Below are 14,975 nucleotides of genomic sequence, written 5' to 3' on the forward strand. Positions count from 1 at the left end.
TCTGTGTGGGCTATGTTACGTCAGTCTGTGAATCTCAGGGGGCAGTGACTTTGTTTGCAAATATCACATTGTCCTGAGTTCGCTATAACACCACTTGAAAATCATTACTTAATAAGCGTTTTCTGATAATGATGAAAGAAAGTAAAGAAGGTCAAAATTGAACCGTTTAGAAAAAGGAAAACTGTTTCAAAATAATCTTGAATCTTGGTTTAAAATAATATATGTTCTAGGACAGAAGCCCACCACCCATCCGTCAGTTTGTCATACTGTAGTGGCTTTCATGTGGTTACGACGCTGGAAGCTATGCCACCTGTATTTCAAATATCAGCGGGGTCACGCATGGTGGACACGTTCCAGTGAACATCCAGACTAAAACAGACTAGGAAGAAACGCCTGGGGATCTGCTTCCAAAAGCAGCCAGTGAAAACCCTGTGGATCTCAACAAAATGTTGTCTGCTACGGCACTGGAAGATGAGCTCTGCAGGTAGGAAGACACTCAAATTACGCAGTGGCCACAACAATGGCCTCAGACACACTAACGATTATGAAGATGGCACAGGCCTGGGCAACATTTTGTTCTGTTGTACATGGGGTCATCATGAGTCAGAGTCAACTTCCCAGCAACTGACAGCAATAGGAAAGAAACATTCACCTTCTGATGTGGAAACACGGACTCTATCATCGCCGTTTCAAAGCTGCGGGCACCCTCTGCTTGGGTCTTCTCCCACAGAGCTCTGAGGAATCGCACAGAATGACTCTGCGTGGACAGGGGCTCTGGAAACAGGCTCTGAGAAGAAATGAACGAAAAAACATAACGTGTTACCACCTCTTGTTGCGGCAATGTTTGACGGACTGCAAGGCACTATTGAGGCTTAGTTTGAATCTTGTCTTAGTTATCTAACACTGCTATAACAGAAACACCACAAGTGGGTGGTTTTAACAAGCAGAAATTTATTCTCTCACAGTCTCGGAGGCTAGAAGTCGGAATTCAGGGTGCCAACTCCAGGGGAAGGCTTTCTGCCTCTGTTGTGTCTGGGGGAAGGTCTTTGTTATTAATCTTCCCCTGGTCTAGGAGCTTCTTAGCACAGGGATCCTGGGTCCAAAGGACACGCTATTCTCCTGGCTCTTGTTTCTTGGGGGTATGAGGCCCCCCTGTCTCTCTGCTTGAGTCTCTCTTTTATATGTCAAAAGAGATCGATTTAAGATACAAACTAATCTATAGACTGAGTCCTCCCTCATTAATATAACTGCCACCTATCCCACCACATTAACATCATAGAGGTAGGATTTACAACCCATAGGGAAATCACATCAGATGACAAAATGGTGGACAGTCACACAATACTGGGAACCATGGCCTAGCCAAGTTGACACACATTTTTTTGGAGGGGGGGTGGGGAACACAATTCAATCCATAACAAACCTTAACATGGTTTAAATTTAAAAGAAAGGACAAAGAAATGCACCTTGAAGATCAAACCTATGATACGTTTCAGGCTTTTTATGTTTTAACAGAAAATTAAAATTATTCAATAGGATTTTCAAGACAGTTGATATTAATTTCTACAAATATGCCTGACCTTTGTAATACATTATCCACCAAGATGAATTCCCAAGAATGTTACTTAATTAGAAAATTGTTTATATAAATATTCATATTTATTTCATCAAAGATCTGGGAATGAAAGTATAAAATTAAAATGGAAGCACAAAAATATCATCTACTAGTGCAGAGTAGATCATGTAAAATGGAAATTAAATAACTAAGAATTCATTATGCAATTACTCAAATATGAACAGTGTGGGTCATTGCGTGGGGAAACAAAAACATTTTAATTCTGAAATGTATAGTGAGTGACTACTCTTAGAGCAAAAGGAAGACCGCCAACGAGATGGATTGACACAGTGGCTGCAACAATGGGCTCAAACACAGCAACAACTGTGAGGATGGCGCAGGGCCGGGCAGTGTTTCGTTCTGTTGTACACAGGGCCGTTATGAGTCGGAACTGACTCGGTGGCACCTAGCAATAAAATAAATTAATTCTTAGGGCTTTTAAGATAATTTCTGTAAGTATTGGACAATAAGATTGTCAATGCAAAGAAAATCACATTTATACCTATTTCACTGAAGTCCATGAAAATCAATTTTTCAAAGGAAGATTTAAACTTTTGTTTGTATGTTTACTAATCAACGGTGTGTTTAATAAAACGTGATAGTCTTTTCAACTCAAGGGAACAGTTTTATAAAAAGACATAGAACATCTATAAACCAAAACCAAAGCCAGTGCTGTTGAGTCGATTCCGACTCATAGCGACCCTATAGGACAGAGTAGAACTGTCCCATAGAGTTTCCAAGGAGCATCTGGTGGATTTGAACTGCCAACCCTTTGGTTAGCAGCCGTAGCACTTAACCGCTATGCCGCCAGGGTTTCCAGAACGTCTATAGAAGGATATAAAATGCCCTTTATATACATGCATCATATGAATTATTCTTTATGAATGAGGTATGATAAAATAATGAGATTGGCTTATAAAATCACATTCAGTGAGTCAATGATTGTTCAAGTGTTATAACTTATAAGACTCTAGGTGCCTGTCTGTGCAAAATGTCTATTTAGGGAATGAAAATTAATGATTTTTTCCCTTTTATACCTCTGTAACATTGCACATAAAAAATCCAGAAAAAACTCATTATTATCATTAAAATGAACTCTCTCTTGTATTTAGTGGGAATAGATGGAGGATCTTAAGTTTCAACTAAATGGTCCCCAGATTTTTAAAAGGTTTATAGGCACTGACAGATGGATTATTTAACCAATAATGTGAATGCACTTGGGAATTTCTTGATTATCATCAGAACCTTACACAGCACATGATTTTTCTTTTAAAGGAGAGTGGACCTGATTTAATGAACCATCAATGCAAAGAGGAGCATTTAGACTGGAATCTGTGAGTCTGAGGACCCCAAGAATGTTTAAGTGTATTAGACTGACAGAGAAGAGAGTTTGGCCCAGGATAAAAGGTTAGTGCTGGGTTTGTAAGCAAGTCAAAGATTTGATTTTATTACCCCAAGTCAGGATCCGCCCAGAAGATCACACAATTTCAAAGGTGTGGGAAAAGAAAGAAACCATTACAGCAAAATGAACAAAGAAGAAAAGTAGCACAAGCAGAGGTTCTTTGGTGATTCCGCTTAAAGAAAGACAAACAACTGGAGTAAGTCGATAAAATAAGACTGAAGGGGCCGGAAATCCAGTTTTCTTGGTTTGTTTTCAGAAAACTGACAACTGTTAAGAACAAAGCAAGAGATGAAACCAAATACTGAAACATTGCTGAAAACTATTTGAAAAATATAAGTACAAGAAAAATAAGCTATTTCAAGCAAAGGAAGAAAAATCAATGATGTTCTTTATATTCACATATAGTTTGATTCACATCAAAATGTGAGTTGTTCTCTGCTAGATGTATTCAGTGTTCCGAAGAAGATTTCGTATAGGAAAAATGGTACCCTAAGGCATATCCACACTGTCTTTTTCCTTACTATAGTTCCACTTTATGATTATGTATTCATTATTAAATTCCTTTGTTTTTCTGAAAAAGCCTGGCTTTACTTTATAAAGAAATATAACTATCTCATCAGTGACTTTTGTAGGAGATGTTACAGAAATGTTTTATTCATAGAAGTAAACTATTTTATCACTTGGCTTAATTTTCAACCATATCATAACATTTGTATTTTGTTTTTTTCTGTCTCTGCTTTCTCTGTCCCTCTTATTTTACTTTTGTGTTATTGATTTTGTTAATTTGGGACTCAGGAGACCCCATGTGTTACAGAGAAGAGCTGCTCCATAGTGTTTGTTTTCTTGGCTGTAATCTGTATGGAAGCAGGTCACCAGGCCTGTTTCTTCTGAGGTGCTATTGGGTGGGTTCGAACAGCCAACCTTTTTTTTTTTGTACTTTAGATGAAGGTTTACAGAACAAAGTAGTGTCTCATCAAACAGTTAATACATACATTATTCTAAGACATTGGTTAACAACCCCACAACACATCAACACTCTCCCCTCTCAACCCTGGATTCCCTATTACCAGCTTTCCTGTTCCTTCCTGCTTTTCGGTTCCTGCCCCAGGGCTGGTGCACCCCTTTAGCCTTGTATTGTTCCATGGTCCTGAACATATGGCCAACCTTTTAGTTACCAGTTGAGTGCAAACCATTTGAGCCACTCAGGGGCCTTCCCCTCCTCTTGCATTTTAACACATGAGCAATGGTGACAAGACCACTGAATTGGGAGTCAGATGATATGAGGTCTGCCCTTCAAGCTTCTATCTGTAAAAATGATACCCAAGGTTCCTTTTATCACTAACAGTTTCTCATTTATATTCAAGTTTTAGGTGAAAATTTAATACATTCAAGGAAAGTATTGCCAAATAAAAATTTCATTGGATAACATCTTTGGATCATATACTTCACCTCTTTACGTAATTTCACCTACATACATTTATTCTCAGGGGACAAAAAAAAAGTATCATCCCAACACCTTAACAATGTCAAAAACGATATGTTGACACTAAAACTAATTGGAGATTGGAGAACTCCAGAGAAACAAAGGTTAGCTCTACATATGGAAAGCTATTCCCCCAAATAAACTGTATTTTTTTTTTTTTTAAGGCAAGATGTATTTTCTCTTCCATTCTTATTTCTTGAAGCTAAGGATATTCAAGATACAACTAGGTTTGGTCTACTGATTATTAAGCCAGGGCCTTTTAATAAGGGAAATATCGTAAAGTGTACAACATTCATGTTAAAAAATTCTTAATGAAATATGTTTGTATTGCTATTGTCTACATATCGACTCTGGGCAAAGAATTAATAAAGAAGTAAAAAGTGAGGGTAAACTCACATCCCACTAGTTCATTAAGGAGCCGTGATAACTAACTCGCACCCATCATTTCATTAAGGAGCCGTGATAACTAACTCGCACCCATCAGTTCATTAAGGAGCCGTGATAACTAACTCGCACCCCACCAGTTCATTAATGAGCGGTGATAGCTCTCACCACACCAGGCCAATAAGGAGACGTGGTAGTCATACCCCACCAGGTCATTAAGGAGCCGTGATAACTAACTCCTACCCCACAAGGTCATTAATGAGCGGTGATAGCTCTCACCACACCAGGTCAATTAGGAGACGTGATAGTCACACCCCACCAGGTCATTAAGGAGCTGTGATAACTAACTCGCACCCATCAGTTCATTAAGGAGCCGTGATAACTAACTCGCACCCATCAGTTCATTAAGGAGCTGTGATAACTAACTCACACCCCACCAGTTCATTAAGGAGCTGTGATAACTAACTCGCACCCCACCAGGTCATTAATGAGCGGTGACAGCCCACACCCCACCAGGTCATTAAGGAGCGGTGACAGTCCGCACCCCACCAGGTCATTAATGAGCGGTGATAGCTCTCACCACACCAGGTCAATAAGGAGACGTGATAGTCACACCCCACCAGGTCATTAAGGAGCCGTGATAACTAACTCGCACCCCACCAGGTCATTCAGAAGCCGTGATAACTAACTCGCATTCCACCAGGTCATTAATGAGCGGTGATAGCTCTCACCACACCAGGTCAATAAGGAGACATGATAGCTCACACCCCACCAGGTCATTAAGGAGCCGTGATAACTAACTCGTACCCCACCAGGTCATTCAGGAGCCGTGATAACTAACTCGCACCCCACCAGGTCATTAATGATCGGTGACAGCCCGCACCCCACCAGTTCTTTAAGGAGCCGTGATAAGTAGCTCGCACCCCACCAGGTCATTAAGGAGCGGTGACAGCCCACACCCCACCAGGTCATTAAGGAGCGGTGACAGTCCTCACCCCACCAGGTCATTAAGGAGCCATGATAGCTCGCACCCCACCAGATCATTAAGGAGCCGTGACAGCCTGCACCCCACCAGGTAATTAAGGAGCCGTGATAGCTCGCACCGTACCAGGTCATTAAGGAGACGTGACAGCCCACACCCCACCAGGTTCTTAAGGAGCCGTGACAGCCCGCACCCCACCAGGTCATTAAGGAGCTGTGACAGTCCGCACCCCACCAGGTCATTAAGGAGCCATGATAGCTCGCATCCCACCAGGTCATTAAGGAGCTGGGATAACTAATTCACACCCCACCAGGTCATTAAGGAGCCATGACAGCCTGCACTCCACCAGGTCATTAAGGAGCCGTGATAGCTCACACCCCACCAGGCCCTTAAGGAGCCGTGACAGCCCGCACCCCACCAGGTCATTAAGGAGCCGTGATAGCTCGCATCCCACCAGGTCACTAAGGAGCCGTGATGTACCTGGATGGCACACACCTGCTGAGAGAGAAACATGATCTGGATCCACGGCTGAGGTTCTTGGCTGATGAGAACAAACCTGGATTTACTGTATAGGCAGTAGTGGCCCTTCAGGGAACAGGTGAAGAACAACTTGGCTACACAACTTCTAACAGTACCTGGAAATGAACGCACACAGCATGGAACATTAGATCACCTCCAGAGTTACACTTCATAGTCTAACACATGTACACCTTCAGAAAGGCATTCTTCAGGTTAGGCTATGCACTAATTCCAGCACACTGTACATTTGGGAGTAGGTCCATTTCACAGGAAGTATATTCAAATTAAGATGTTTTAAACAGGACGTAGTTGGTGAAAAATACTAAACATACCATGGACTGCCAGAAGAATGAACAAATCTGTCCTGGAGGAAGTACAACCAGAATGCTCCTTAGAAGCAAGGATGGAGAGACTTCGTCTCACGTACTTTGGACATGTTGTCAGGAGGGACCAGTCCCTGGAGAAGGACATCATGCTTGGTAAAACAGAGGGTCAGCGGAAAAGAGGAAGACACTCAATGAGATGGATTGACAGAGTGGCTGCAACAATGACTGTGAGGATGGCACAGGACCAGGCAACGTTTTGTTCTCTTATGCATAAGGCCATTATGAGTCAAAGCCAACTCAATGGCACATAACAACAGCCATCCATTTCTTCTTGTTTTAATTAAGAACACAAGCGGAATCTTCAAACGATGCACATGGAGGGAAAAAACTTGCCAATAAAAAAGGAGATAGCATGCCATTTTAATATGATTGGGTACCTTGAAATAATGACCTGGGAAGAATCAACAAATGGAAGGAGGAAGCCCAGACATTTTATGGGCAGTAGACAGTGTGTTGTGAACAGGGGGCATTGTCCTCTTGTTTGTGCAGGGGCCCTATTGACAGCCTCCAGGATAACTCTGGCAGAAGTGTGGTTTCCTGGCATGGTGCTCTGGCATGGTTGAACAGGTCCGGTAATCTCGAAGAGCTTCAGCAGGAAAACTTATGAGATCTTCCTTTAGGGACAAGAAAGGGGGATTGGGGAGAGCAGAAGTGGTGAGGAGCCATATGTAGAGACAATCAATAATGAATGATTGGAGCAAATGTAGGTTGAGACTAAATATGCTGGGCACCGTGTGAAGTACTGGAGAACAATAGCTCTCACTGACCGACTGCCCGGTGCTTTAAACAGCTGATTCCATTTAATTTTTACAAGCTGGGTGTTAGAAAGTCACCCCAGCGAAGCAAGGACTGTAGCTGACTTGTTCACCACTATCCACTGGCCCTGGCACACAACAGATGGTCCGTACATACTGCCTGAACAGAGGGAAGATGCTCAGGGATGGCAGAGGTAAAATCTGAACTCAGCTGAGCTGATGCCACCTTGGGGTACTTTACACTCTACCATGCTGGGGATTTTAAATCTGCAGAGTCATTTTGATAGCCCGTGGAGAGTTTACTGCTTCAGAATTAATTTGACTTTTTTAATGAAATATTTGGAAAATTAGTAGACTCAGTATGCCATAGTCCTAAAAATGGAAATGGATTAGAGTTTATTAAAAGTTGATGGGGACCTGAATATTGGCAGCAGAGTTGGTACCACCTAAGAGGGTGCACTGCATCGCCCAGAAGATGGAGTGAGGCGTATGTGTGCACCATCAGGGAGTCTGGTGTGAAGGAAGTAACAGGCTTTTTAGGAGGTGTCCAGAAGAGTGGCCAATGAAATATGAAAGGAGAAGGCCTTGGAAAAAACCAATACAGCCACAATGAAATTTAAAAATGATAATTAATACCAAAGTGTGGGGTGGAGGGGAGGACACAAGCTAGACCCATTGTCGGTGAGCTGATTCTGATTTATAGTGATCCTATAGGGCAGAGTATAACTGCCCCATTGGGTTTCCACTGCTGTGAATCTTTACAGAGGCAGACTGCCACATCTTTCTCCCATGGTGCAGCTGGTGGGTTTGAACAGTCGACCTTTAGTTAGCGGCTTTAATAATTAATAAAAACAAAAACAAAAACAAAAAAACTTGCCATTGAGTCAATTCTGACTCATAGCAACACTATTGGACAGAGCAGAACTGCCCCATAGGGTTTCCAAGGAGCAGCTGATGGATTTAAACCGCCAACCTTTCAATTTACCATTGAACTCTTAACCAGGGCTCCTGATAATTAATGTTCTTGTTGTTGTTATTATGTGCCATTGAGTCAGTTCCAACTCATAGTGACCCTATAGGACAGAGTTGAACTGCCTGTAGGGTTTCCAAGGAGCGAAATTAATTAAAATAATTTTAAAATTATTAAAAAATAATTAATAGCTCCCTGCAATTCCCAAACATTGGTATGGAAGAAGACTAGTTTTTGTGAAATCATTTTTTTTTTTGGCAATTTAAAAACAATTTTGGGTTGAGCATTCAATGTCCTTGCATAAAAATTAAAAATCATTTCAGCTTTCTATTGGTAAATGAAGTTGTAAAGAGCGTCTGAAGGCTCAGTGAAAAGACCAGAAGGCCCGCTGCTGAGAAACAAACATCTGCAAGAATGGAACAGAGTGCAGTATAGGCTTAAAATTGTCCTGTCAGAAACTGTGTTTGATGACAGTTTTTTTTATTTTTGGTCATATTTAATATTTGGCCCTGATGTTTTGGAAAGTTGAATTTAAATTAATCTAAACTGAGGAAATAGAAAACCAAATATTCCATAATAGCACACACACAACTGAAACGGTTTTTTACATAAATCTAGCTGTTACGTGACACAACAGCCTCAACAACGCGCTCAAGCTCAAAGACCACGGAGAAGGCACAGACCTGGGCAACGTTTAGTTCTGTTGTGCAGAAGGCGGCCGGGAGTCAGAGCTGACTGCATGGCACCAACAGTAGCAACCATGTGCGCATTAGAAGAGCAGTACGTTCGCAAAGAGAACAAGCTCTTCTCTAAGAACACTGGCAGCGGTTTGACAGTTCCAAGTTGGACATCTTACCTTCAGGGCTTTGCCGTGAAAGAACACTTTCTTTTTGCTTCCCCTCATTTCTTATTGCTTACTCATGTTTTCCTTTGGAAATGAATACTGATTAGATTTATTTTACCCACCCTGAGTTGATCAGCTTTCTACACACTAACCGTAGGGAGCCTAGGTTACATAAAATGGGCAAAGTGGTAGAAGAGAGAGATCCCTAATTTAGAACCATATACCTGGCTGTAAAAATAAATCAGGTCTTTGATATACAGCTCCTGTTAATGTTTTCAGTAAACCTGACCTGTATCAATAGCTGTCACCTCATTTTTTTCAGTGCTTTCCTGGGTTGGAAAATTTTTCCAACAATGTTAACATTCAGTTGATAAAATTTCCTCTGTAATCTTGTCCCTCTATCCATGCCACGGTATCCAATGGCAGGCATGCAAAAAATGGTTGTGAAACAAATGAACGAACATCAGACACTGAGCTGGGAACAGCAGGGGCCATGATGCTGACCCTGCTCTTAAGAAGCTTACAGCCAAACGGGAGAAATCTCTATAAACAGCGGTCGGTGAGAAGTTAAGTCCACAAGGCATGGAAGAACACACAACTCTCACCATTCAGAGGAATGAGGAACTCATGCTGATCAGGGACAAAGGGGAGGCTTCATGGAGAAGGAGGTGTTTGAGGCAGGGCTTGAAAGCTGACCAAGATTTTGAACTCAGGAAAAGTTTGACGGAGACAAGCATTTTAAGTGTAGGGAACACCCTGAACAAAGTCATAAAAGGCATGAATGTTCACAGTAACTCCAGGTAAGTAGTGCATCTTGGGCATTTAAGATAATTTTTTACTAAGAGAATTGATTCCTAAGGGTAATTTTTTTTCTAGACTAAATGATGAAGAGGGAGAAGGGCATGCTTTAGTAAATATAGAATGCTTTCCGTGTTTGACTAAATGTGATTGTTATATCTATTACTTTGGTAGATTGTAATTTCTTATTCTAAAGAACGAAGAATTTGGTTTGGTTTTTCTAGAGACCGAAGGGAACAGGAGCATCAAAAATGGCAGAATATAATGTACTCTGAGCTAAAAATATCAGATATATGCATATTATATAGACGGATAAGTTCAAAGACATGATTCAAAAATACAAGAACATTTTGTCTTCTTTTTGAGACAAAATCCCTCAGGATCATTTTGGAATTCTCTTCTTCCCCTGCCAGTTTTCTCCCAAGATGCTGTTTACTGCCTTTATTCCTGCACTGTGTTCACTACCCACTGCCGTTGGGTTGATACCGATGCATGGCAACCCTACAAGACAGAGTAGAACTGCCCCGTAGGGTTCCCAAGGCTGTAAATCTTGATGGAAGCAGACTGCCACATCTTTCTCCTGAGGGGCAGCTGTTGGATTTGAATCACTGACCTTTCAGTTAGCAGTTGAGCACTTTAACCACTGCACCACGAGGGCTATTGCATTCACTACACCATATTAAAATTTTCTATTAGCATTTTTAAAATAAAATTTTCTATTTTAGAACACTTTTATATTTATAGAAAAACTGTGACAATAGTACAGACAATTCCCCTATACCCTGTACCCAGTTTTTATTATCACCATTTTTGTTAGTATAGTACATTTGTTACCATTAATGAACCAATACTGACACATAATTATTAACTAAAGTCCATACTTTATTCAGACTTCCTTAGTATTACCTAATATCCTTTTTCTGTCCCAGGATCCAATCAAGGATTCCACGTTACATTTAGTTTTCATGTCTCCTTAGTCTGCCCTTGACTGTGACAGTTCCTCAGACTTATTTTTGATGATGTTGACATTTTTGTAGGGTACTTTTTTTTAGATAGGTATTTTGTAATATGTCCTTCAACTGGAATTACCTGAACCTTTTCTCATGATTAGACTGGGGTTATGGGTTTTGGAGGGTTCCGTATATTAATCTTTTGTATTCTGCCTCTGGTAATTCCAGGAATGCACTTTCGTCTAGAAGATCCCTCGATTCTTTGTTTGGAGAGCTTGTTGACACGATCATGGTCTGTTTCTTTATGTGACTTGATATTGACTGTTGTCTCCAAGCCATCTATAAGTTACTGTATTAGTTTATTTTATGTTTGCTTACTGTGTTGTAGCTTCTTGCTTTGTTGTTTTGATATGCCCAAATGGGTTGCTTGAGTGAGCTAGCTTGATTATTTTTGCCTTGTGACGTCCTGTTCACAGGTGGCTAGAGCTGTTATCAGGTATATCAGTCTACCAGTCCATTCACTTTTCTTGTATGAATTCAGCTCAGGTGTCCAGGTAGCTAATCATGAAGTGTGTGGTACAGGCTCTGTCCTACAGTCTTAGAGGGGCAGGGGTGGTTGGTGTAGGTACTGGTATCTGGTTCCAGCAGGGGGTCACACTCCAAACAAGGCAGGGGGCTGAGAATCATCCCCTCCATGTCTCTGAGGGAAGCATGTCCCTGTTCCCTACAGTGTACTGGAGGGTGGGTTCTGCAGATGCACCATGGGCACGCAATGTTTTTTGTTGTAAGGACTGGGAGGTACCAGTTATCGTTGGACCCCTGTCATGGGTGGCTGGGTGACCTGAGTGGAGCCACCAGTCCTTGGGCCCCTGATGTGGGTAGGTGAGGACCCTGTTTAATAGGCAAAGCAATGTCAAACATCTAACACCCATCTCTCCACTGCACAGCTGAAACAGTTGTAGTCTGCCAACAAGGGCCTATTCTCTTGAAATAGGCCCACACAGGTCCATGCAGAGGGGAAAGGCACTCAAAGTCCACCAACTGTTTATGCCTGGAAAAGAGCCGCTTCTATCCTGAGCTCCCCTGGTTAGTGGAGCTGACAAATTATCTTTTCCCCCAATTGCAAATTTATTCCTTCTCCAAGGCCAGGAGAATGGCTCTAGATGCTCAAAAGGGCCTATCTTAGGCTCAGGGAAGTCAGCCGCTGAAGCCAGCTTGGGAGCAGGGGGCACGGTAAAATACATGCAAGTACTTAGTTTTGCCGAGAGTGCCATTCTTCTCGGGTTCCGGAGGTGTGAGTAGGCTATGTGGCTGACTGCTTCTCCTTGAGGAACTGGGGCTGAATGCTAGTACCAGCCTGCCGCTGCCACTCCCGGGAATGGTGCCTGAAGGCTCCCTGCAATTCAGGTCTGGTAACTCCTCTGTGCTTTTGAACTGTCTCTTCCTCCCCCTGCCCCTCAGTTTGTTTTCTAAGCTTGGTTTTGATGTTCAGGGCTCCTAGCTTGTCAAAAATGTACTCATTTCACTTTTTTTTTTTTTTTATCTTTGTTGTAAAGAGGGCTCGCCAGAAGCGTCTGTCTATTCTGCCATCTTGGCTCTGCCCTCCTGGGGTTATGGTTTTGGGGAAGAGCACAGAAGTGCGATGCCATTTACTTCACATCATATTAAGGGTACATATGAAGGCACATATCAGCAGGCTCATCACAGCTGATGTCGACCTTGATCACCCGGCTGAGGTAATGTTTGTCAGGATCTTCCAGTGTAGAGTTCTTTTCCCCTTCCCCACCATACTCTTTGTAAGGAAGCCATTACGCACAGCCCTCACTTAAGGAGTGGGGAGCTATGCTCCCCCTTCTTGAGGGTGGAGTATCTACATAAATTATTTGGAATTCTCCCGCATAAGAAATTTGTCTCTTATCCTGCGTTTATTTATTCCATCATTTATTTATAGCAGAATGGACTCCTGGATATTTGTTTTCTGCCTTGGGTTATAACCCGATACTACCTTATTTATTTTGTTGCTCAAACTGTCCCAGCGTTGGCCATCGAGAGTTCTTTCATTTGACACCTGTGTCTCTTTGATATCATTGTGTGTGTGTGTGGTGGTTTTTTGCTGTTGTTCTTGTTTTTTGGCACTTCCTTACTTTCTAGCACTACAATATGCTCCAGGCTCTTCTTGTATATTTCTTGCTGTAATCCCTGAATGAGCCCCAGTTCCTTTCACTGGAGAATGATTCTAGAAACCAAAATCTGGGTGCTAGGAGTGCTCATTGCTACTGGGGTATCATTTCTTCTAGTTCTTCTTGGCTGACAGAGCGAGGAAATACATGTCTGAATACTAACCTGTGTATATACACATATCTAAATATTTCTATATGTAACCATCTGTATCTATATTAAGCTAAATATGAATTCATACTGATGTCTCTAATCCACATGGATCATTCCAGCCTCCTCCTCTTGCTTATCTACAAATTTCCACTTCTGACAGTGACAAACCTGGCTCCCACTCTGTTAGTATTTTTCTCCCTGTTCTGCTACCAGCTATTAGAAGGCAAATGTTCTCTCTGTCTCTCTCTCTAAAATTTTTGTGCATCTAGCACCTACCATAGTTCCCGTCATACAGAACACGCTCAATATATATTTGGCAAGCCAGGCTTCCCTCAAACGTAATAATGCCACTTTATTACACTGTTTCTCGTTCCTTCTGGAACAACAATGATAAAACCAGTAGGATCTCCCCATAAAAATAATTAGAAATTATCACAGTAGTAACACAACGTTCATTCTCATGTTGAAATTTTATCTGCACTTTTAATTAAAAGTCTGCATTGTCATCCATCAGTATTAGAGATATAACCAATTGTTAACGTAAAAATTCGTCCTTAGTTTAGCTGTTTGTATTTGAGCCATAGTCCATATGCAAGCAATACTTATTATCTTGCTAGATAAAGGAATTCTTCTTTGTTTTGAATTATAAATTCTTCTTTATTTGTTTCATTGTAAAATGCTAAAAAATCTAGATATCTAAAATGTATCCCAATTAACATTTTGGTTTGAGATAAAAATTAGAAATACTGGTAAATGGCTTTATCAAATTTCAGAAAGGTGTTCTTATTAAAATTTTATGATAGTATTTAAAAGTCTAGTGGAAATTATAGATCAAGCAAAACCATCATCAAAACTTAAAATCAGATTTTCAGTTTTTTTTTTTTTGGTGTGTGTGTACACATGTGTGAACTATTTAAAATATTTGAATAAGTTGAGTCATGGAATAAACTAATATTTATTTAGTATTTGCATTGGTACTGATTACTCTGTTAGATGTTTGACATAATTATGTTTTAATCCTCATAATTACCTATTACGAATTAGCTATTATTATCTTCATTTTCATTTAAGAGGAAATTGACGTTCAGGGTTAAGTGACTTACTTAACCAAGCAAGACGCAGAACCAGGATTTGGATTCCGTTTGTTAAAGTGCAAGACCCAGGTTTGTTTTTTTTTTTCACAAAACCATGCGACCTCCCTCAAAGTTACATTGTCTGAGGGACTTGAATCTACCTCCCCAGTTATTTATGACTTCTTCAGGGATGGGGTGGACAATCCAAGATAAACGGCCAATCTCTTTAACGAGACCACATAGGATGTCCAGCCTTAGAAATGTAACCACAGAGCATTGATTTTTAAGCAATTATAATCTAGTCAACATAATTCTCCAAGCTGGGGGTAGAACAAATCCTTTAACAAGTCTAAAGAGCTTTGATAAATCTACAAAGAGATTTACAGACCTGTGTAAAATGGGAATAACTGGTCTTTTTTATTCTCAGATACAGTAGGAGGAAGTTGACGAGGATTTTGTACCCAGAGGGAATAATCAAACTGA

At 41.1% G+C, this 14,975-nt stretch overlaps 1 protein-coding gene across 2 annotated transcripts in view; it reads right to left on the reverse strand.

Moving 5' to 3' along the window:
• The window catches only part of VEPH1 (ventricular zone expressed PH domain containing 1), a 251,398-nt gene that overhangs the window by 60,003 nt on the left and 176,420 nt on the right, over positions 1 to 14,975 (reverse strand). Inside the window, exons 9-10 of one of the 2 annotated variants that reach the window (XM_003416132.4) lie at positions 6,362 to 6,501; positions 653 to 787 (exon numbers count right to left, since the gene is read on the reverse strand). In XM_003416132.4, coding sequence (XP_003416180.1) covers positions 653 to 787; positions 6,362 to 6,501 — 275 coding nt within the window. The remainder of the gene's footprint in view (positions 1 to 652; positions 788 to 6,361; positions 6,502 to 14,975) is intronic. The other variant, XM_003416131.4, reaches the window with a different exon arrangement.

Source organism: Loxodonta africana, chromosome 23 (genome assembly GCF_030014295.1).
Source record: "Loxodonta africana isolate mLoxAfr1 chromosome 23, mLoxAfr1.hap2, whole genome shotgun sequence".
NCBI classification, from domain to species: Eukaryota; Metazoa; Chordata; class Mammalia; order Proboscidea; family Elephantidae; genus Loxodonta; species Loxodonta africana.